This window comes from Homalodisca vitripennis, chromosome 3 (assembly GCF_021130785.1).
Source record: "Homalodisca vitripennis isolate AUS2020 chromosome 3, UT_GWSS_2.1, whole genome shotgun sequence".
Lineage (NCBI taxonomy): Eukaryota > Metazoa > Arthropoda > Insecta > Hemiptera > Cicadellidae > Homalodisca > Homalodisca vitripennis.
The window spans coordinates 30,462,412-30,487,998 of record NC_060209.1 but is presented as its reverse complement, the minus strand read 5'-3'; the positions used below and the strand labels follow the sequence as shown (position 1 = coordinate 30,487,998).

The 25,587-nt window shown below is 33.9% G+C and overlaps 2 protein-coding genes across 2 annotated transcripts in view; one reads left to right on the top strand and one right to left on the bottom strand.

Moving 5' to 3' along the window:
- Nucleotides 1-25,587, top strand: part of LOC124356748 (general odorant-binding protein 19d-like) — an 87,909-nt gene that overhangs the window by 44,335 nt on the left and 17,987 nt on the right. The window lies entirely within an intron of this gene.
- LOC124356746 lies at nt 7,521-24,219 on the bottom strand. The gene is made up of 7 exons (XM_046807931.1): nt 24,141-24,219; nt 23,045-23,114; nt 11,486-11,535; nt 10,236-10,271; nt 9,982-10,099; nt 8,092-8,171; nt 7,521-7,661 (listed from the first exon to the last, which is right to left on the bottom strand). The coding sequence occupies exons 1-7, from the start codon at nt 24,204-24,206 to the stop codon at nt 7,632-7,634; spliced, it is 450 nt and encodes a 149-aa protein (XP_046663887.1). The 5' UTR covers nt 24,207-24,219; the 3' UTR covers nt 7,521-7,631.

The window sequence follows — 25,587 nt, the reverse complement described above, 5'->3', positions numbered from 1 at the left end:
ACGTCATGATGGCGTGAGGATTGCAGGAAACGATGGGCCAGATAAGGACGGCTGGGAGAGATCGCCCTGGACAATCAGGTTGTCACCTGATGGAGTGCGTCATAACATGGAATACAATCACAGTATACATCAATGTGTGTTTAAGGACAAATTTGTCTGTATTTCCTTATATACAGTAACCAGTTATAGAGATGGATAACGGTTTCAGAGAGTTTACTAGAGTTTAGGAGTATGTATAACAAATAAATACAAAACATGAAACTACTTCATTAAATAATGGATTATTATCGATTTTCCTGGGTGTATTACCGGCTGTTCTATTCTCGAAAAAAATAAATAAATCTAAGCCCTTTGAATTAAGTTATCCTATGCTATAACACAAGGTAAATTTGTAGTTACATTCTCAGTAACAAAAACCATTCTAATAGCCTCCTTCTAACTCTTCATTTGGGAATTTGGAATAAATCAAAATACTAAGAGTGGATTTAGTATTTTGGGAATAATTAATTCTGTTCATCGCTTGAAAAAGCGCAACCGATATTTTGTTAATTAAATAAACATTTTGCTTTATACTTAATGACTAGTTTTTGTAGTATTTAACGCCATCTATAGGGTCAATGTTTTTGCTGTAGAAATCCTTTACTGAAAAATTAACTATTTTGATGAGTAAAATATCTGAGCACCGTGAATCAAGCACCATCTGGAAGTGACAACTCAGGCAAACTTTGTTTTTTTAGGCGTTTTATTACAGTAAAAAAATGTATGCGCCACAGACAGACCTACTGTTCAGGGTTAATATTTCTATAATAAATCCTAATCCTGCATTATATTACCAACATAGTGAGCATACATAAGTAAGTTATCGGCATATGACTAAAACTCTGTGTGTGTCCATACATTGCTTATATCGTTAATATATGACCCATTATGTTAGCTTTCCATTCTTTTGACATATCATTATAGTTAAACAACCCAGCTTTGATAACCCTATTGGCAACTTTTTCTCTCAAAGTATAGGCAAGCAAAGATCAATCACAATGGTTTTGAGAACGAATTTCCACTTTATTAAATATATATTGTCAAATCATATTTATAATAACTGTATAGTATTTTTCATATTCAATCTACAACTCCAATGTTTTCTTAATTTTTAAACTAAGAGTTTCTGTATATTTTGTTATAAAAAGAAATATCTTTAACATCTATGAATTATTTTAACTTGTTTATTATTATTACAATTATTTATTGTTGAATTAATGTAATTAAACATTAATGTAAATGTATTTACGTAAAACAATATGCATGTAATTTAGGTTTAATATAATCAAAAAACGTTTTTTCAATCAATTTTTCACCGTCGATTAGCAATTCTAGAGGGTTAGATATAGTTATACATAAACACAATATAATCAATGCTTTTCTGAAAATAAATGAATTTAGATTTTTTTTAAATACAGTTAAAAAAATTAAGAGGCGAATACAGATCCTTGTGGTTGCGACGTACCACAATGTGATAGATTACAGTCCTATCTGATGCTCTCAACACATTGAATCTCCTTCCACATACTTAAGGCCCCCTGCCATTTAAGAACTTTAGCAAAAAATCTTAGATGTCTCAAATTTTGTCTAGAGTATGATTGATAATTTCAAAAGCTATAGTCAAATTGTAATAACGTATTGCATTGCCCTTTTATCAATGGCAAACAATATGTTTATTTCGGTAACACAGTTTCAATCCTCGGATACTGTCAAAATTCATACCTATAAATCTTGAGAATATACTACCGTTTTACAAATTGAGTAATTTGGCAATAAATGATTCTTTAAAAGTTATTAGGTAAAGCAGGGCACGATGCTGATGAGGACTGTAGCAGTACAGTAATGAGTGGTTGTTGTCAAGCTGTCATTTTGTTGCAAGCTAACTTCCTGTTTACATTACTGCGATCGTCGCTACACGGGAGTGATTGTAATGGACTGATACGTGTTGTCTGATTGTATAAACCTTTCCTTCGTTCTATTGTACTCAATCGGAGCGTAAACAGCACCATTGCGATAACCTCTTAGTGAAGTAAGTCAAATGAAAAATAAACAAAATAGAGGTATTTTTAATGCAAGTTCCATGTCTAATTATTACCTCTTCTTTTAACATAATACATATACGTTATTTTGATATAACGTTAATTGATAATGTCATATTAAAAATAAATTGTAATTCTTTTTGGTTTTTCAATTTTGTTGTACTTATTAATATTTTTCAAAGTTTCAAATGGACAGCGTCAGTTATTAGCGCAGCGTCTATGCTTTTTTTAAATCTTCCTTACACTCTTTTCTGAATAAGTTCAAGATACATAACATGGACAAATATTATTATCAGTAGCTGTAGGAACCCTCATACGTCTTCAAGAAAGGTTAGCACACCAAGTACCTTCCTGTGAGTTTTGTTACGACTAGCCAATTTCCTTCCTTTTTATATCACTTTTTTACCCGGTAAAATACTTAAAGTGATGCACAACTTGAATTAGTTACTTAAAGTGTTACTCACACTCTTCTAGCAAGCAAAATGGTAAATAACGAACAAACTTTTAAGTTGATGTTTTATTTCAACAAGACACTTTAAAATTAAGCAAATTTTGAGTATGAATCTTCTCGTGAAGGCATCTCTCTGATTTTATAGAATACTGCAAACCACTAATACTTTTCCCATGGTAAACATAGAGGTCTTGGCTTAAAGTGTCCTTTCATTAGCCTGTTATTCAAGGACATACTTTAACTATTAATGTGGAAAATTCTGCAAAGATCTCCTAGTTCACGTATTTACTCGTAATTCTGGTCTGGTGTAAGTCTAGTTCTTACCCATAAAATTATCCACAGGATCATAAAATTAACAAATTTACCTTAAATATCGTTCCTGATTAAATGCTAAGACTACACAATGTTGTGAGACAATCAATGTATGTTCAACAGTTCTTCAGTGGTTTGAGAAGAATTAAGCAATCTTCCTCGCTTAATTACAGAAATAGTTCTGTCTTCGCCTATTACAAAATACAATATTGTGTACTTGTAAATGGTACTGTTATAATACCTAGACATACATTCTTCCCGCATTTGGATGATGAGTTCTATAAATAAATATGTTACCTAAGATAAATATAACAATTTCTAATCAGTAAATAGTATAAGTATGATTTCTGAGTGTAACTTTCAGCAAAACACAGATTGGTACGCCATGTTTTATCAATGTGTGAGTTAATTTTCACTTTGAGAATAAGATGAAGAAATAATAGATTTTTTATCTATGCATCGTATTTTTTTAAATAATACGGTTTGGTGACGTATTATTTTGAAGAAAGGCTTTAATTAAGTAGATTTTTAGAATTCCTAAATAAAAAACAGCCTAGGTGTAACCTATATATGAAATATTTATTTATTTAATTTAAAAGATGAAGCAGGTAGTATCGAGGCTTACCTATTACGAATACAACTGGTCTTTACAGTAAATGTTTTTTTTTATATTGTGCAATATTGTATTTATTTTGGCTTTTTAGAAATTTTTCTGCTAATTCAGAGCTAGTGTAATGTTTAGAAAACTGGTTTAACGTCCATTATGCACGTATGTGTCTTGTAAATAAAGTGCCAATACTATGTGACGATGTTCAACGTTTTGAACGTTTGCAAGACGGTTAAAATCAAACCTGTTAAAGCTGAAAATTTAAGCATATCAAAGTAAATCATATACACTTTGAAAATACAAACAATTTTATTGTATACTATCATATTTGGATCACCTTAAGACAAATGCCAGATATTGGAACATTTTAATGCTAGGGGAATTGTGAAGAAAACAGGATTTTCCGGACATTTGCCATCGTTCAGTGATACAAAACATCAATCACACAACGTTTCGTAGTCTACAATCCGATCTCTTCTTCAGGTGAATATTTAACCTAACACATAATTATTATCTAGGATAAAATCAACAAATCCTTTCAGAGCGTTGTAGCACACATAAGTCAAGAATCACAATCACCATGTTGTGTCGTACGATCGTAGGTGGTTGGTCGACGAATGCAGGCAGACCTATTATGACCTGAACTCTGTAGTTCAGTTTTAATAACTAGTGTTGTGTGTTGTTTTTATTATGTGCGTGTTTTAAAGTAATTGAAGTTGAAACACCGCATGGTGGTTGTGATTCCTGACTTATGTGTGTCACAACACTCTGGTATGATTTGTGAATTGTTAAATAAACTATAATTACGAATGGTTTAGTTATTCAGCAGAAGAATAGATCAGATTGCAAAACTCAAAATGTAGTGTTACTGATTTGTTTGTACCACTGAACGATGGCAAATAGCCGGAAAATTATGTTACCTTCACAATCCTTCCATTGTCAAAGCAAGCTAGGGGAATACCAAAATGATTTAAATCTGTACTAGTGATAGAAAAGTAAAGTTTGAGAAAAAAGGTTTTATTATCAAAAATAACAGTAAGTGGAAAGATGTGTATTAGAAGAAGCTGTGTAAAAACATGAAAGAAAGCATGGATGAAGTTTAATGTTTGAATACTCAGACAATTCCGCCTTTTTTAGTGTCCAGGTAACAATTAGAATGCATAGCCTTACATACACAAAATAATCCTGACTGTTTATATAATAGAGTACATCTTTGATGTTAGAATTTTATATTTGTAATAAGTAACGAAATGTAGATTTATTTAGTTATAAATATTGTACTAGTATAAATAAATATACTTACAAACTGAATACGTAGTTGAAAAACAAAACTAAGAATATTTAGGGATTAATCTAATTCATAAATGTTTACTAGAATGAAATTATTGAACATAATTTTTAAGAATAATTAAAAGAGTATTAAAAAGCGAATCAATGAGAATAACCCTCAATAGGTTAAATATATAAGTACTTGGTTTGTTCGTTCCTGTTCTGTTGGTATTTGTCCCAGAACTGCATGTAGCCTAGACCTAGTTAAGTTTAAACATTTCCTGTATAACTTCCATTGTTTTGTACATAAAGCGTGGTTGCGTTGTTCATGTGGTGCCATATGGTTTGTCCAAAATATTGTTTGTCCGAGAAATGCATGGAGAAACGGGAATTTGTTTCCCTGAATGTAAAAACCTGCAGCCCTCCAATTATGACGAAGGGAATGTTTTTCTTATCTTCCCATATTTCTCCCGTATGCTAGGGAAAAGTCGGTCTAAAAACACATTCCAGTCCTTTAAAAGAGGTGGTTCACAAGCGATACTTAAGTGACAGCTACTGTTTGTGAAGAATTATCTAATATACTATACAGCCGCATGTGAAACTGACTGACTGACTGACTCACTGATATATAGATACAAATTCTAACATAGTTCTAGAAGTGCTGGAAACTTGAAATTTGGCATGCAGGTACCTTTTGCAATACGACCCGGAGGAAAAGTCTGAAAACCGGGCTTTTTTACTTTTAAACCTCTCAAAAAAATTCGAGAAAATTCATGCATTCTTCACCCCTGGAGGCATTTTTTGTAAGCCCGATAGCGGGCGAACCGTTGGAGCTAGCTCGGATCTGACGAAAAATTCAAAGTCAGGAATGAAGTGAACTACAAAAAAGGTCCAGTGACTTTTTAGTCTATCTTCCATGGTTAAGCGACAAAACCTTCTAATATTTGACATTCCAGAGATTTTTTCGCTAAAAATAATGTTTCGAGCTCGATAGCGGTGGAACCGTTGGTCATAGCTGAAATCTGATTAACCAATCAAATTAGCAAATTGCGCGATCTACAGAAAAGGTCCAGTGACTTTTTGCCCTATCTCCATTGGTTTGGCCGAAAAAACGTAGTAATTACGTGCATTTTTTGTGTAATTTTTACGTGAAAATTTTTTTTTTTGGTGTAGATAGCGGTGAAACCATTGGTCGGAGGTCAAAATAAAACAAAAGGTGGATTTAGGAAATAAGATGATCTACAAAACAGTTTCAGTGACTTTTTACTCTATCTCCATTAGTTTGACCGCAAAACGCGATTAAGTGAATATATTTGGAAATTTTCGCCTAAAAATTTACATTCCGGGCTTGATAGCGGCTAAACAATTGGTCGTAGCTCAAAACAAATTTTTAAAAGGATTTATGAAATTGCGTGATCTACAAAAAGTGTTTGGTAACATTTTGTCCTATCCTCAACGGTTTGGCCGCATAACGCGTTTTAAAGTATTGATTTTTTAAGTTTTACGTGATATTTTTAAACTGCCCAGTGCAGTCTATTGTCCTAAGCTCTGTAATGCCTAAATTATAGGTCGTAGCTTAAATCTGATGGCATAATCGAAAGAGAAAATTAAATTTCCGACAAGAAAGGTCCAGTCGCTTTTTGTTGTATCTCTAACGGTTAAGCCACAAAATCAAAACTTAAGCCTTAAAGTCAAAACTTTTGCTACATTGGGATAAAAATTAACAAATTCTACTTCTAAATTACCTGTCACCGAATTCCTCTTATCCCCGAATTTTAAGCACTTATTTTGGGGGCCTGGGGGCGTAGCCCCCAGCGAGCCGAAGGCGAGTTCATGTAATATATAACTAAACCGATGTACTCGTCACACAGCGATGTAATCAACAGATGTGTTCATAAGCCTTTTAGAGTTGTACACATTTATGAAGATGTGCTGACGCAAGAGTTGATACTGTAGTTGACTTCATTCATGGTCGAAGTACATAACGAAAACTATCTAAATATGTTTACAAAAATAATTAGTTACTTTGACCCAACTCATCAAATGATTCTAAGTGTACTATTAAGAATCGGCAGGCCACCTAAAAGACGGGACATTTTTAAATCAGTATAACTACGACTTTGGTGGCAATTACATTTTTGGGTCAGTATTGTCCACTACACACTTGAGGTGTACAATTTATTTAATACTGGAATACTTATATACGTATAGATGTTGCCGATTGATTTCTATCTAAGGAGAAATTCCTCTATCGATTGACGAAAAGCTTCATTGTGGGCTTTTACTATACAACTTATACATCTTGGATCCTTAACCTATCTTACATCTTATACCTATGAGAAAAGCCTCGGAAAGACGTTTGAGAAAGTAGGATTGGTCACATAAAATTATAATAAAGTTTTAGACTTTATTAGAAACTAGTAATATAAATGTTAACATAAAGCCTAAAGCTTAAAATTAGTCTCGTATGTCATACAGATATTCATTGCACCGGTATGAATTTTTTTTATATATTCACCCTTTTTATTCACCTTTAGAACGGATTTGTATATATTTGTGAATGAGCATCACATAATCAATATACAATTTTAACAATCGTAGGTAGTACTTAAGTGAATATATATTTTAAGTTTGTGTATAATCTTTGATTTGTTGAGTGCTAATGGCTTAGTCTGTGCTCCATGTTTTCACAGTGCCAAATGAAATGAATATCAAATGATATATTATCCTTGGTTACATGTTATTGGGCATAAATAGAGGGTTGTACGCCTAAGGGGTTAGAATAAGTAGTTGTTAATAAATACAGAATGAAAGGTTTACTTATTTATTCCAAGGAAAACAACCATTTTGATATATTTTAGTTATGACATCACATAATTTTGGCCAGCGTTCAGGGTAGCGTATTGCCTCGACGTTACGGGGTATATTCACTCTGTTCCATCACCTGAAACATAAGTCATGGATGTACAGAAATATTTTTACATAGTATTACACAACTACGTGTCATGAATATAATTTTAGAATTTTCGGCTCGCATCGTGCAGAAACATTTATGCAATTTTCAAAGCGGCATGAACCAGAAACATCTAGTTAATGGTCTTGACGTAAGCCTAAGAATGTAGATTACAAATGATTTCATCTAACATCAATAGTATTATAATATAAAGTTATTAGTTCCATAAAGTAAGGTTTTGAAATATTGAATGTATAACCTATTAAAATGAAAACTTGTCTAAATTTCACAGTAAACGCTATAAATTGTACTGTATTATCATTATTAAATAACTTTGTTATAATATTCATTTATTGTGTTTTGAGGGAAAAACTGAGATGCATTGCTTTAAAGTAGCTGCAGGAATGATCATGATGCTTACCCCTTTTTCAAGGATCCCGTTCTCCAAGCACTCTGCTGCCGAGGGTCCAACGTCACATCCTTTACCTGGGTTTTCTTGTACTGAAACAGAATAGGTTGTCAGCACTGGAATAACTCGCCATAGTTCGTGCTAAAGAACGCTTCATTCTGTTAGTCCTGAGGTTAAAAATTAATTAACCTTGAAGACATCTTGCCAATGTATAAACTGTGTCTAAAAACACACTGTCAAAATAAACACTAGTGTTGTATAATATATTTAACACTTGGGTATTTCATTATTGTTGTGTTTTATTAATTTGCGTTCATTCTGTCTCAGTTCATAGAACATAATCAAACAAATGACGTTAAAAATACAAAATATTCATAAGAGAGAGTAGAAGTAGACATTAATGGGCTCTCCCCAACGATGGAGACACAATATGGTCATTTGTGCAATACAAATTTATAACATTCACAAAAATACATTAAAAATAAAAAAATGTTTACCAATATGAGTGGCTTCGATATTTGTGATGTTGAGCAATGATGAAGTGAACTGTACACGGTGATTGGCAGAATTTACCTAGAAATGCTGTAGCCAATTTAGTCTTGAACTTATGCAATAGGTGTCACTTATAGTTCTTATGTATAGACGGTTCCTAATACACAATTGTAAATTTAAAATCTTCTTAAAAATATATTCTGCAATGACATCGTATTTAAACATTACAGTGACATGGATCGCTCGCAAGCTACTCCTTGAGCTAATGAAAGTTTAGTATTATTCTAATGAACAGGTAAGAGTGTATAAAAGTTATTAATTATCCTCGAAATTCTATTTTTATTAAATATATTTAAGGCCGTGGATTACACCGGAATGTTTTCAGACAAAATAATTAAAAGACATTTATTACGAATTTATTATTTTTAACTGGTAGCAATGGTATGCAACTCCTTCAATCTATCACTCAACTTCGCCGTGATACTTGGTGTGTTGTTATCTAGTTGTAACACAAATAAGTCAGTAACAGAGAGATGTATATTTATATTACGATATAAATATTTACAATTAAATCTAAAGGCATGTTTTGAAAAATAAATATTCGTAGAACAACAATCTACAGGTGAGAAAAACAACAAGAGGAATCAGTTCTCGTCCTGTTAAGTTCTCTGATAACTCATTTATTAAAAATGACAAGGACGTAGCCAGCGAGGGGGTCCAAGGGAATTCAGATCCCTCCCCAAAATTTTCAATTTTTTCAATTACCTTTTTAGTAAACGATTATTATTATTTAAATAATTCAGTATTACTGTCATATACTGCTGAAAGACCGTTCTAAACAAAGAAACGGGTCAAGAACTTTTTAAGGAACAAAATGGGGTCTTACTAATTAATGTGGCCCTAAATGGGGTCCACTACGGGAAAATATCTGTTGTCTGGACCCCCCCTCCAAATATTTTCCTGACTACTTTCTTGCAACATGAGTTAACCCTTGCACATTGTTGACATTGAAAATATAATGGAATTTCAAATTAAATGTTCCTACCCTTAATTTGAGTATATACTTGTATATAATATATTAAAAAAATACTCATAGATGAAGTAAAATATGGATGCAGCAATGCTAACCTAAATTCAGTTTCTCACGCCAATTCAACATGTTACAACGAACAAACTACACTGTATGGTTTTTCGTTCGTATAAGGATGAATAATTCTGTATATATATATATATATATATATATATATATATATATATATATATATATATAAATCAAAAAGCTCAAATCATCTTTAAAGGTAAATACATTGAGCTATCTTATGTAAGTTAGTTAGTATCTACAATAATGAAAAGCATACCGATCTTTTATAAACATAATATTGAAGTAAAGCATGCACTTTCAACACTTACACTTCTGCGCACAGTCCTTTACTATCTGTCCAGCTTTTTGTTTTTTGTCATCGTCATCACCAAAAATAGCCTCTGTCGCATTCAAGGCTCCCGCCTCATCAAATTTAGAGTTCTTTATCTGTAACATAACGAAACTTAATTCAGTACACAATTAAGCATATCGCTGTTTAATTTACCATCGCAATGCAAGTTCTATTATAATAGTATGTTGATTAATTGAAATGATACATTAATACACGTAAAGTTTTACTTACATATCCTAACTTTTCGCCAATACACATGATGAAGCACTGTAAACAAAACAGAAGTCATATATTTTTAAAAGATGAATCAAAAACAAAATTTCATTTATTCCATTGAAAGGTTACTATAAAATTTAAAAAAATAAACTTTATTCACACTTACAATAGTATCATTACTAAAAAGTTGTATGTAACCTAATAAGTGGAAGAAAACATTTTGTGTCATTGGCTAAGCTTTGTGTCCCCGTTAGTGAAAATTACGGGGGCTGTAAAAATTACGTTTCTGTTTTTCTGTCTGTCCACGCGATATCTCGAAAACGAACTGACGTACAGATTTGAAATTTTGCACAAAATTTCATTAGCAACACAGTGCTCGATGGTAGTGCATGATACTCGATAGAATTTGGCTGAGTAATCTTACTCGGTCTTACGGGTAACCATGATTTTTAAGAATAAATAAATTTGTAAAGAAGCTTGATGCAATCACATTAGATTTTAACATGAGACATATTAACACATGTAGATTATTCATACAATAAAAATAAAAAGTAATGGGGTGAAATTCTATGTTAAAGTCAGACTTTATTTCAGCGCTCTCTTGCGTTGCAGCATCCTCTCTACCTCATCAGATCGTTTATTATCTAAACTCTACTATGAAACATAACTTAGTAAAGAAAAATATAAATATATAATGTGGCAATGCATCTCAATAAATAGCTTCTGCAGACTTAAAGCTTTTAATGAAACTCATCTACTGATAAGAATGTATGATGGTGCATGTTAATATTAATATGGAATTTGGGTTAGCGTTATTGAATCCTTCACTTAGTAGGGTAAAAATATTTATTTCTTGTCTGAAGGGGAATTTAAAATTTCTATTTCGTATGATGTCTTATATGCTTTAAATTTTTATGTAGACTTAGCGAAGATTGTTACGCGACATGTGATTTTGTGTACTCTTACGTTGTTTTAAATAAAGCAAACCTTACGAAAATTCGAAAATTCTTTGTTGACATTGATATTTATTAGAAGTAATATCAGCCAAGAGTTGTTTTTTTTTTTTAGTGTTATACATTGATGTTTCACCTCTGAAATTTCTACCATTTTTAGTCTTACAGAAAAAGTAAGTACGTTTAAATGGTAGGACGCTTTTATATTTAATTAAAAACAATTAACCAAGTAATATTTTAGCATAATTTGTAGCAATAAATAAGTTTTCTGAAATGGAAAGGTTACTATTAAATATGTAGACATATATATACCTTGTATTTTTCTTCAGAATACTCGTGTTTCTTGACAGCTTCCATGTCCTCTGTAACAACACTCACAGTATAATAACACATACATGCATGTAAAGTGGCTCGACGAAAGAGTCAAACATTAGATAAGTAAGCGTTCTGGACCATTATATTATTGTCAATACAATTCATAGTCAGATAATCAAGTCTTTTAGTAAAATGACATTAGTTTTGCTACAAAAACACACTTTTATCTTGTAAACCATTTAAAACTGTGCACCAGTGTAAATATCCAAGGTTTAAAGATTTTTGGCATAAACTCCATACTACAAAATAGGACTTTAATTCGATTGCATAAGATAAGAATAACCCATTCTTTCTCCCCGTTCTTATTTACACGGATGTAATATACTAAATAAAATCTGATTTTGTGACTTTTTAGACAAATTAACGTTTCAAGATGGCGGTCAATTACATTTGCACTGAATTTTTCTCGCGTATTTTATAACATAAACCAAAATTGGAATTTCTCTTACAATTTTCAAGCTATTTCAACCAACATTTATCCTTGCTTACTTTTCGATAACTCTTAAGGTTTCAAGGTAATGACTGTTTAAAGTGATGGGAGTATAAAATCGATTATAAGTAAATATGTTTAAAAAGATTTGAAACGGCTATATGTGAAATCTACCTGTCTTCCGACTGATCCGGAAGAGGTATTTAAATACATACTCTAGATATGTTAAAAACCGAAAAACCAATAATAATCTTTTGAAATCTAAATAAAAAATTGTTGTTCGGTATGATAATGTTAATTACATTATTTTTTAAGTTAATTAAAAGTGTGAACTTAACCAAGTGGTCTAAGGTGTATCAGTTATGTTAGTACCAAATTTGTTTCAAATTAATTGAATTATTATTGTTTTAAATATTTTGTTACTTTTTAATTAATTTGTAACTGAATGAAATGTAACAATAATCTAAAACATGAATATAAAGATTGCCCAAAGGTTTTAAATATGATTTTAAAAATATCGTATATAAGCATATGTTAAACATAAAAAACCCTGATAATTTTGAATGTTTCATAGTTTTTGGGAAATTGTTTGACAAAAAGTATCAAATAAGAATATGTAATAACAACACTAATTATTATGGATGATAACGCGTATACGCTGAGACGTTATCAAGTTGTCACTTCTGTGGCGAGACAACTTCCTGTTTGCACCAGGGACAATAATCACTATGCAACAGTGACCTTAAGTGTCACCTCTTGCACCTTTTTTTTCTTCGCTCTGTTGACGTGACAACGTCTTAAATTAGGTTGCGGCTCGGAGTCACTCATGAAAAAGTGTAACGCCCGTTAACGTTACGATGCCCGTCCAGTGGGTCCGCCGCACGGGATCCGCACGGGATAAAGCAGATAACTGTGGGTCCGCCGCACGGGATAAAGCAGATAACTATGTTTATTCGTGAAAATGTGGAGTGCTTAGATTCGTCATTTACAACAACTACAACAATAAAGGTAAATAATTGTACACTGATATTTCATTATCGTAAACTATGATTGATTGATTAATTGTTAGATTGACACAAAAGTTGAGAAACTGAGTTTATAGGTTATGTCATACTATTGACAAATGTTGATAGTGTTAAGTAAATTATTAGTTTAAATCACTCTGCAATCAATCGTAATTCAGTCGATTGAGAAGAAACAGCGCGTATTGCTAGTCAAACATTTAAAATAACAAATTATAACCTCTAACCTGTCATAACAGTGCGACCAAACAAACGAACTAAACCGACCAATCACCACGCGCGGAGTTAGAATTTAACTGTGTTTAGCAAGAATTTCAAATTCCAATTTTAGTAAATGTTTTATTCAACTTTACCATTTACAATAACAAATTTTAATTAATTTCAAATTATGTACAATGTTTTAGTAAACAAAATATATTTCTATAGTTAAAATTTGTGCAATTCTTATTTTCATTCAATTCCTTGTTCCTGTTGTGCAATTTAATAATATTCATATCAATAAATATTCTACCGAGAAAAAGACGTTGTCACGTAAAATCTTCGCCCGTAAAACCGATTTTGCAGGCAACCATAATTTTTTTTACACAATCAGAACCTAACTAAAACTTTTAACTCGTGTTAATTTCTTTCCACTGATATCAAATCAAATCAAATCGTTTAATTGCAGTTGACAATATACATTGCATAGCAAACGTCAATTTTCATGTCTAAATTTTTTCCATTCATCCCACATCAAGGCCACATTTAAACTTACAACATTCAAACATTCACTCCCCATTCATTCCATGCCAATTACGCCCACTTTCGGCGCTGGAGTCAGTTTCCTCATCGCGTGGTCTCCCAGTTGAATGCCAGAAACTCATCAACACTGTAGAAAGCGTTTGACGCCAGGCAGAGTTTGATACGAGCTTTTAACACCTTGGGCGTTGAGGCATTTTTAATTTTGTTTGGCAATCTGTTTATAAAATGAACACCTGCCTGCGAAGGCAAATGTTCATAAACCACCGTTCTGTGCATTCCCGAACGGTAGTTATCTCTGCCTCTTGTCTCATATTCATGTATGTCTCGTCCTCTGGTTAAGGCACATTTAGACAAACAGTATAAGGTTGTTTCTAAGATGTAGAGACATGGCAAAGTCAACAGTTGCAAATTTTTAAAAGCTGTCCTGCACGACTCTCTGAAGTTTAAATTAGCGATAATGCGAATTGCTTTTTTTTAAATTTGAAAACTCTCATAAAATGGTTGTTTGCACAGGCTCCCCACAAAACGATTCCATACGAAAGGTGGGGATAAATTAGCCCGTAGTACGCCGTAATCAGTACCTGACTTGGGCAGTATTTTGCCAAAGATCTTAAGACATAAACTCCTGAGGATAATTTGGCACAAACATAATCAATGTGATTTTTCCATGTCAACCCTCGATCAAGGTGTATTCCAAGGAACTTTGAAGAATAGACTTCTTCCAATAATGTATCTGCAACCATAACAGCAGGACCTCTTTCAATATCTATAGAGCGCATTGAAAAGTTTAGGAAATTTGATTTTGATGAGTTTATTTGAAGATTGAGGCTATTGAAATGTTGGACACAATTGTTAAGGTCAACAAAGGTCTGTATTTCTAAATTTTGTTTTGTACTTCCTCTAAAACAGAGAGTCGTGTCATCTGCGTACTGCACAAGCTTTCCATGCAGTAGTGATGATTCAATGTCATTAACATATATCAGGAAAAGAATTGGACTGAGTATTGATCCCTGGGGAACTCCATATCTCAGTGCAGTAGGTTTTGAAATTTGATTCGAAATTTGGACGACCTGTGTTCTATGGTTTACGAATGAACTAATCCATAAAAGTGGCACGCCTCGAATGCCGTGGGATTCTAATTTGTCAAGCAGTGTTTTGTGGTCAACACAGTCAAATGCTTTTGAAAGGTCAATAAATACACTTAATGTGTGATTATGACCTTCAATTCCCTCTACAACCATATCGACAAGATTCACTATAGCGTCAATTGTCGACTTTCCCTTTCTGAAACCAAATTGGTCGTCTGAAAGTTGGTTGTGTTTGTTTAAAAAATTTAGCATTCTTGACAAAAAAAGTTTTTCGAATATTTTGCTCAATACAGGCAAAATAGAGACAGGCCGATAGTTATTTACTGAATTGGGGTTATCTTTCTTATGAATTGGATGCACTTTTGCCAATTTTAGGAGAGAGGGAAAGACTCCTGTTAGAAACGATAGATTAACTAATTTGGTCAGTGGCTTCACTATATGCTTTGAGCATTTTTTTATGAGCCACATTGACATAAAATTAATGTCATTAGACTTTTTGTTTGGAAGTTGTTGAATTATTTGATTAATCTCTTCCTCAAACACAGGAGCCAGCACCAATGAGGTTGCTGGGCTCTGTCTACGCCTGGGGTTTCCTTGTGGAAGTGATGAACGAGGATCTTGCCCACCAGCAACAGATGCAAGAAATCTATTAAACTCGCTAGCGACCTCTGAGGCATCACTCACAAGTCTATCCCCTGTTTGGACTTTTATTTGATTATTTTCGCGACTTTTGTTGTTTATAATGTCCCAGACAGTTTTGGAAATATTTTTGGAAAAAAGAATTAATTTAGAAACATCATATGATTTCCTATAAGTTCTTTTGTAAACTCGAAAAAAGGCTTTAAATTGTTCGTTGGTCGTGGTTCTATTGATTTCTGAAAAAAACTTAAGTTTTTCCCTTGAAACAAGGATGCCTTTTGTAATCCAAGTATTTTACGTCTTTTTTGTACCGATTTTAACTGTTTTAGTAGGACAACAGGTGTTGAAATGGAAATTTAAATATTCATTAAAAGTTTTAAACTGCTGTTCAACCGGTTGTATCGAATTTAGAAAATCCCATTTTTCTTTAGAAAGGTAGGCGTTGAGGAGAGCAATATTTCCAGGCCTTGTGTCTCTTATTGTTTGGGAATTTTCGGTTCTTTTTTGAATAGTTTACCTCTGATAATAGCCTCTTGGCCATAGTGGTCAGAGATTGCTGTATTGACCACAGTCACTGCGACATCAGAGATATTAGTAATAATGTTGTCTATAGCCGATTGAGTATTAGTGGTTACTCTCGTTGGAGATTTCACCAACAGTTCAAGATCAAATGATCTTAGCAAATCGACTAAACGCTTGGTAGATGAGTGATTGTTGTTTAGTGCATTAACATTAAAATCACCATCAGAATGTAATTTTTTTGTTTACCCAGGTCCGTAAGTAAAGCTTCTAAACTATAAAAGAAAACGTCTTCGTTTCCTCCAGGAGACCTGTATATGCCTACGACGACTAATTTTGATTTGTTTGTTTCAAGTTTGACCCCGACTGCTTCAAAATGTTTTTCAGACGTTTCTTTGATTGTAAAGTTTGTGAAGATACAATTTCGTTTTAAGAAAATAGCAACACCGCCTCCCTTAGAGACCTGTCTGCAGTATGAGTTTGCCAATTTATAATTTTGAATTTTGCACAGACCAATATTTTCACTGTTAAAACCGTTTTCGGTTACAACGAGAATATCTGTTTTCAGTTCTTCAGCCATAAGTTGAAGTTCTTCCAATTTGTTAGTTGCTAATTGGGCACTTTGATGAAGCAGTCGTAATGAATCATTATTGTGTATTTTTTGTTTGTACCGATTTGAGTTGGCTAACTTAGCCCTTTGCCGAAAAGTGGGCTCCCTAAAAAAGTCGATTGCGAGTCAGTCTGTCGTATAGTTGGCGATATGTACTCGGAGGCCTCTGTGGCACCAGCAAGAACCCCGCCTCCGGGCGACATCGAAGCAGCCTGAGCTCCGTTGACTTCCCGTGGCACGGCCGCAGCAGATCCGGACTTATCGCCACTGTCCAGCACAGAGTATTTCCTCAGAGCTTCAGGGTACGAAATGTGCTGCAGTCTTCCGGAGTGTTGGTGCTGAGGGTTGACAGCAGCTGGCACCTGGCTAATGGTGGGAGAGGAGGAGGCAGTTGGAATCGCCAGGCCCGGTGCACCCCGCAGTCTTGAGAGGTCTCTCCGATGCGACCCTCACAATCATCCTAGCCAGCAGCCGCTTGCCCCTCATTGTGAGGTGTTGTCCGTGCCTCGTGAAGAACTTTCGGCCGATCCCCCCCAAGTTTAGCACTCTGGCATTATATCGGGCAGCCAGTTCCTCGATGTAAGCATTGACGAGGACGGTCTCATCGTGGACAGGAAGGTCTGGGTGCAGATCATGACGGTGCGGCAGGGTGGCAATGACGAACTCGGCATCGGCTTGTCGGGCAGCAATATATTTCTCTGGGCACCGACTGCCAAATCATTTGTGCCGGCAATCAGTACCTCACATCGAGGTCCAGGTCCAGGGGATGACTGGTTCAGCTTGATTATGTCCAGCAGTCTGGCACCAGGCATGCACACGCCGCCAATCGAGGTCGCAGAGTCGGTCAACTCCCGCACAAGTCCCGTGATATGCCGGGTGTGACTGTCGCCATTAATAATTATTGTTTTACTGTTGGGAATGGATGTCTTAAAGGAATGTCTATTTTTTTTATTAATTTTATGCCTTCTTTCTGTAGTTATTATTTTAGGGACATTTGTTTCTATATATTTGTGGGCCGGTAGACTATTAATTTTGTTTGGTGATTGCAATGACGATTTGTTTTGAATATTTCCAGGATATGCCGGTTTCTTTGTTTTAACTTGTGACCACATCTGAGAACAACTAGATACCATGCACCCACAAGTTTGCAGTTGATTTTTTATGCACTGGTTTTCAGCTTCCAGTACTTCTATTGTGGTTTTAAATTCACTTAGAAGCTCAGTGCTGTCTGCACACCTGCACACCGCAGAAGAAACAGGGTTTTGTGACAGGTCACACTGTGCACCAAAGTCTACAGCGGGAGATGCGGGCTCCAACGGTGGGTCGAGCGGGAGCTCGCACTGTATCCCGCAGTCCACTGTCGCGGAAGCGCGGACGATCTGGTTGACGCGAGGCGAGTTGTTCACCGTGAAGATCTCGTCGGTGAACTGGAGCAAACGAGTGTCAGATTCGATTGTGTGGTTCAACAATCCTTGATACTCGTTTTTGAGGCGCTCTATCTCTTTTCTAAGTATAAAGATCTCCTCTACCAGGTCGTCAGGTGAACCAGATGGGAGCCCCCCACTCGGTGTGACGGTCAGCACGGATACCTGGCCAGGGGTGGAATAGACAGGCCCTGTGCAAGGTGTACACGGTGTGTCGAGTGCAGGTGGAGTGTCAGGCACCGATGTTGAGGCGGATGCAGTCGATGAGCCAGATCTTGGAGTGTCGGATCCTGGCGGCGCCGTCGAAGGAGTGGTCGCTACAGCTCGAGTGTTGCGATGCGGTGATAAGAGATAACGCATCGTAACAGGGTGTTCACCGCTATGTTTGCTATTACAAACCGTCACTCTTGTAATATTTTCATCGGTTTTAATTGATGCGCCACAACTTTTTCCAAGGCAGCGCCAAGATAACTCTCCACTTTTCAAAGTCCTATGCTGCCTGTATTTGACATTATTAAAAACTATACAGGGTTTACCAGTCTTTGTTTGTTCAATTTTAAACATCTTATTAGTAGATGTATAGAAATAAATATAATAAATAAACTAAAATTTTAACAAATACAATAACACGAAATAGAATATAGATATTAAATAACAAACTACAAAACACCGATAATGAATAAATATATTAATAATAAATATTAAAAGAATTTAAAAAGTTAAAAAGTTGCATTAAAATAATAATAATTTATTTTTAAAGTGTTCTCTGTTAAAACTCCAGATATCAGTGATACTGATTTTTTGTATCACTGAATGATGACAAATGTCCGGAAAAATATCCCATTTCATTCTCAATTTCTTGTATGGTTAATCGTTTATATTTTATCTTTGGCATGTCTAAAATGTGTGACTGAATTCATGCAACTTCATTCAGATATTATTTTTGTCAGGGCCGTCCGAAGGGGGGGGCGAACGGGGCGGTCGCCCCGGGCGCTGCGGCCAAGAGGGCGCCGCGCCGCGGCTATGAGGTGCCTTACTCATAGTCAATATTAAATTTGTAAAACAAAATTTCAACGATATTCTACTACATACATACAAACCCCCAATCCGGTGCCTTAATATTTGTTAAAAAGAACTTGGTTTGAACCATATACTTAAAAATACTGTTTATTTTTAGTAAGTTAAGTTTGGAAACACCGCCCAGCAAAAACAACTTAGACCATTTGGCAACACCGCACTCGCAACTCCAACTGTCACTGTCATTGCGTCTACACCGTATAGGTTAGGTTGCTAACTACTCTAGTGTGTTTAGTGTTTGTAGAGGCTTAGAACTGTGAAATTAAGCGAATGTGTACGTGAGAGGTGAGCTTCGTATTGTATTAGTACCTACATATACAAAAGCTACAGACATGTGGTAGTTAAATATGTGTTGGTTGTCATATGTATTGGTAATAATTATGTAAATGTTGTTTCGACCAAGGTACTATGTGCACTCTAGCTTGCCTTTCGTAGCGTAGGCATAAAAACTACGCAACATGTAGACCAACAGATTTAAAAATTATTTTTTAATTTCATTTTAAGTAATCAAGCATCATTTTTTTGAAAAAGTTTCATTTTATTTCAGATTATTTTATTAAAATGTATAAAAAACTATCAGGTACTCAGAGACGGAAATTAACAAAAGACAGTGAATTAGCTCACAGTGCTCTTTTAAGTAAAGTACCCAAGTTGACAAAATTCTTCACAATAGCTGAGGGCACTACCCAACAACCTACTTCATCTTTACTCGCTACTTCAAATACCCAGGACTTCGACCATGAATGTGAACAAGACCTAATTTTAACTGAGGTAGAGGAGACTGCTGAAATACTGAAGGAGGAAACCAGTGACAAGCTTAAGAAGGGAACTGTTGAAATGTTAAACTACCAAAATAAACATTTTTCAAATGACCCGTCAACTTGGCCTGAAAATTTAACTGTCAGAGAGAGAGAGAGATGAAATCATAACAAGGGGTGCTCCGTCATTTAAAAAAGTAATAATGACTATCCACTAAACAGTGAAAAGCGTCATTTTTCAAATGATTTTCAATATCGCCACGCAGAAAATGGCGAGAAAGTGAAAAGGCGGTGGTTAGTTTATTCTTGCTCTTCTGATGCAGTGTTCTGCTTTCCATGTCGTTTATTTGACAATAATCCACACTCAAGTTTTGGCAAAAAGCAAGGATTCAATAATTGGAAAAAATTTCATGAGCAAGCTTCATCTCACGAAACGTCATCTGAGCATTTTAAGCTTACCCAGCAATAGATTGAAGCTGAACGTAGAATCAACCAAAATGCAGCAATTTATACTGAGCTTATGGGCGAAATACAAGAAGAAGGCGAGAGATGGCAAAACAAGAAGAATTATTGCTATTATTAATTACTTAGCAGAACACAACTTGGCTTTTCGTGGAAACTCAACAAAACTTTTTACAAAAAATAACGGAAACTTCCTTGGCCTTATCCAGTTACTAGGAGAGTTTGATCCGTTTATGATGGAACATTTAAGATGCATTGAAGAGAGTGAATATCGAGTTCAAATGTTAAGTGTCAATATTCGAAATGAGTTGATAAACTGTCTGGCAAAGGAGGTGAAAAACAATATAATCGAGAAAATAGAGCTGTCACGGTACTTCTCAGTTAAGTTGGATTGTACGCCAGACGTAAGTCTTAAGGAACAAACAAACATCTCTCACCATTCGCTATGTTCACGAAGAAGAGGAGATCGATGGTGAAATTGTTATTGAAGAAAGTTTTATAGGCTACACGATTACTGAGGAGTCAACAGGGGAAGCATTGACTCAATTGTTAACAGAAGAGGTAGAGTTATGTGGTTTGGACATGAGTAACTGCCGCGGGCAAGGGTACGACAATGGCGCAAACATGGCAGGAGCTAAAAAAGGGGTCCAATCACGAATATCCTCAGAATATCCTTTAGCTGTATTTACACCCTGCGGATGCCACAGCCTCAACTTGGTTGTTGCAGATGGAGCCAGATCATCTGTCAAGTCTACTCTACTTTTTGGAATCCTTCAAAGGATTTACACTATTTTCGCATCATCTCCAAAACGTTGGTGCGTTGTCAGTGACCGTGTTAAAAGGTTTAACTTTGAAAAAGGTTTGTGAAACAAGATGGGAGGCTCGAATAAGTTCTGTATCTGCCGTTCGATACCAGTACAAAGACGTCCTTGACGCTCTTGTAGAACTGAGTGAAACTGTCAATGACCCTACAATCTCATCTGAAGCTAAGTCCCTCCAAATTCACATGGAAGACTTTTCATTTCTGGTTTGCCTTATTGTTTGGCACGATGTTTTGTTTTGAGGTAAACTTGATAAGTAAAACCTTACAAGATAAAAGCACTGATATTGCTTTAACATCAAATCTGCTGCAAAAACTTTACAGCTCATAGATGATTTTCGTAAAGACTGTTTAAATTACTCAGTTTCAAAAGCCAAAGAGTTTTGTAGTGACACTGACGTGGAACCATTGTTTAAAGAAAAACGCCAAAGAACAAAAAATAAGCTTTTTGATTATGAAAATAAAAGTGACTACAAAGCAACCACAGAAGAAGACTTGAAAAGAAAGTTTTCTACCCACTATTGGACATTATGCAGGCTTCCCTAAAAGAAAGGTTGATTCAGTTTTCAAACCAAAACTTAAAATGGGGGTTCTTATACGACCTTAAACAACTCCCTCACGCAGAAGATTTGAAGGAATGTTGTGAAAATTTACAGAAACACCTATCGTTTGGGCAAACCTCTGACATAAGCGGAAAAGAACTTTATCAGGAACTCCTTCATGTCAAAACTATTGTGAATGAAATAAGCCTAGCTAAGGCAACCCCATTACAATTTTTAAAGTGATTAAGAAGACAGAAAGGACCTATACACAAACTTATGGATTGCACTTCGAATCCTTCTAACTATTCCCATATCTGTTGCCAGTTGTGAAAGAAGCTTTAGTAAGCTTAAATTGATAAAAACCTACTTGCGTTCTTCAATGTCTCAGGAGAGACTGTCATCCCTTGCCACGCTGTCTATTGAAAATGAAGAATGTAAAAGGCTGAAGTTAGAAATCAAGAAGTTTGCTAGTGCAAAGGCCAGGAAGATTTCTTTTTAAAAATAAAACTATCTCTGTCAAAGGTAAATAATAGTTATGACATTAAGATTGAAATAGTTATGCATTGCGTTTATATCTGTTACTACTATTAATAGCCCTAAAGTTCCACAAAAGTATTGTATGCCAAAGAGCCAAAGTAATAATTTCTTTATATCTATGTATATAGGTCTATTCAATATTCTATTATCTATTCTAAAACATGTTTAAATGTACATATATAATATATTTAGTATTTTGTTACACACAGAAAACTGGAGTATTTATTTACATATAACAATTTCCAAAAATTCCTTATCACTTGGTATGGCTGTACTGACGAAATGTAATTTTTATGTGGGGGCCCCCAAGGCATGATTTGCCCCGGGCGCATTAAATACTGGGGACGGCCCTGATTTTTGTCCAATATGAACTTATATAATTTGACCAGGTAGATTGTTAAGCTACAAAATGTATTTTTACTGTAGTTAGTACTATTCCGTTATTACTTTTCTTTTTAGAAAATATAAACGGAACATGGAGTTACTATAATGAACATTTTATTTATGAAAGTCATTAATAGAATGTGTTGGCTTAAAATATTTTATTTATTACTTATAAACATTCCATACTGTTTTCATGGTCGTATTAATTAATTAAATAACACTTTTTATTATAACGTAATTGCAAATTAAATCGTAATAAAATCATTATTTAGAATTAATAAAAAGCTTACAATTACACAAAGATTATATATATATAATCTTTGTGTAATTATATATGTATGTATATATATATACATATATATGTGTATATATATATGTATGTATATATATATATATATATATATATATATATATATACATATACAACTTATTTATATACATACCCTTGCTTAAATTTCCCTCCTTCATACACGTCCTCGCATGTTCTATTAACATCTTCTTGTCAAACTCGCCCTGTAAACATTCACAGCTGTGGTTTCTTTATGTAAACATAAATTTATGTGATTACATATGTAGAATTGTTATTCTATAATTCAGCAATATACCTTAGTTCACAAAACATGGTTAATTAAAATCTTTATAGTAATAAAAATAACCTATCATAATATAGCGCAAGTTTAAAGCTATAAAACATATTTAATACATATGTATAGAATTAGCATTTGTTATATATATAATATATATACATATAATACATGTATATATATATATATGTATGTTATGTGTGTTTGAAAACGTTCAAATTGCGTTTAGTGATACCAAGCTGGTCGAGGTAACACGTTGACATTTTCGGATGAAATTAATTAATTAATTATTTTTTTACGAAATTAACACTTTTCTGACATTTTTATTTGACGTCGAATTTTATTAATAATAGGTAATAACAAAAAACTCGCAATTAGTTTTTTACGTCAAACGTATAAGTATAACGAATACGAATATAAGGAATATAGGCTTTGCAATTTTGCACAATAACAATTATTTTTGTATATTTTCTTTTATTTACCCCAAGGGGTGCCTAAAAATCATTTCACATTTTTTCATGATAGTTTGAGGTATTTATTTAAGTGCGGGGTCAAAATTTAACAAACCAAAAAGACAGGCAAACAATAAAAACGCAATAATGAAATGCATAGCAACGTGTACCCCATCAGACGTACGACGCACTTTACAAAAGCCTGGTGTGTACCTGATCAGGTACACGACAGCAGTTGTGAAATATCGCGTGTACCCTATGGTGTATACGTCGTCGTGGACGTGTTAATACGTGGTAGTAATATAAATTTTTTATAAAATATTTTAATTTTACGAATTAAACCAGACAACCTATGTTAGCATAGTTTAGACTTAATGGGTGTAATATTTAGTAAACTGCAAAATGAGTAATTAAAAAAAAAAAAATAGCATAGAAGGAAAAAAATTAAAATTAAAAAGTAACATGTCTAAATATTAATTAATTTTAGTAGGTTTAATACTCACATCAACAATAGTGATAGCGGCACAGACGAGAGTTACCACAAAGGCAAGATAGAGAGATGACTCCATGGTTTGAAGTGAAGCACGTACAAAACCTGTACTACATGAAATCATTATATTACACTGGAATATATACACTGGGTTCTCTCGATTATTCCATTTGCATCGTGATAACATCTTGGTCAGATAATTTAAAACTCGTTTGTGTATTATCGTCCAGAGCTAAATCGGAAGGAAGTTGATTTGGATTCCATGGGAATGAACATATATCCTAATAAAGACGGTAAACACATTACATAGCAAATTACATACAACTGGCTGTTTGGTAAAATAATTTAAATGTATTAAACTTAAAATATAAAAACTTATGAGTTATTTTTGTGTTATTCGTGATTTTTTATTTTTTTTATCATACTATAGCACGTATCCGCGGCTTCACCCTCAATTACTATGCTGTATTCCGTGTATTTGATTGAATAGCTCCCACGATTTCAGTAACACTTAAAATATTTTAGACCAATGTGGAAGAATTCCAAAGATGAAGTTGGTAGCTTTCTTAGTGAAAGCACTTATGATGTAATACGATATGGGAGCTATAATATTTCTGAAATATAATTAGTCATATACCATGCATTAAGTACCTATTATTCAGTGTTCATGGTTAAGAGATCAGAGCTTAAACGAAAGGCGAATAATTCTCGTTAACCTAAACGGCCTTGACCTTTTTCAATAAGAAAAACTTAATCACTTAAAATTCCCTTAATTTTTTTGTTTAAATATGTTACATGTTTATTTTAAATGTATTATGATACATCAAAGTTTATTGCTAATATGTACTTTTAATAATTTCAGTGTCAGGTATGTAATATTACACAAGTTTTGATATTTGTTATTAAATTACTAATAACAATATCAAACAATGTTTAAACAATTATAATAATTCACTTAAAACTAAAAGCTCGCTTTATGGTCTATGCAAAATGCTTAAAATAAAATATTTTAAGACATTGTGAAGCTAAAAAGTAAACAAGCCAGGCATAATACGGGTTTGAATATTATTGTTTGGTTATGACATTAAACAAGACCGTTGACGCAATCAGTTCTTAAAATTAAGAATTTAAAATCCTTCTTTAATTAACTTTCTTATTTCTTTATTCTTATTCTACTTTATTTTTCACGTTGTACTTTATATTGTTGATACTCCCTTAGAAAATGAATAAAAACGTTTCTAAAACTAGTTTATTTACATACGAATAAATATTTTAAATGTATAGAACACACAATTTTTAGTAGACAAGTTATATGAAATAGATTAAAACAATTTAATACGGAAACATTTCTATAAAAAAAGGTGGCACAGATGTTGGCCTATATCGTGCCTTGTTGTCACTTTCTACAGTGTTTCAGCAATACTCACATACTTGGAAACAACAAAGAAGAATTCTCAATG

Coding starts and splice junctions, on each gene's coding strand:
- LOC124356746 (XM_046807931.1), bottom strand. CDS start 24,206: ATGGAGTCATCTCTCTATCTTGCCTTTGTGGTAACTCTCGTCTGTGCC. Junction 23,115..24,140: donor CCGCTATCACTATTGTTGAT/GTGAGTATTAAA, acceptor GAATGTTTACAG/GGCGAGTTTGACAAGAAGAT. Junction 8,172..9,981: donor AAAGGACTGTGCGCAGAAGT/GTAAGTGTTGAA, acceptor ATTCTGTTTCAG/TACAAGAAAACCCAGGTAAA.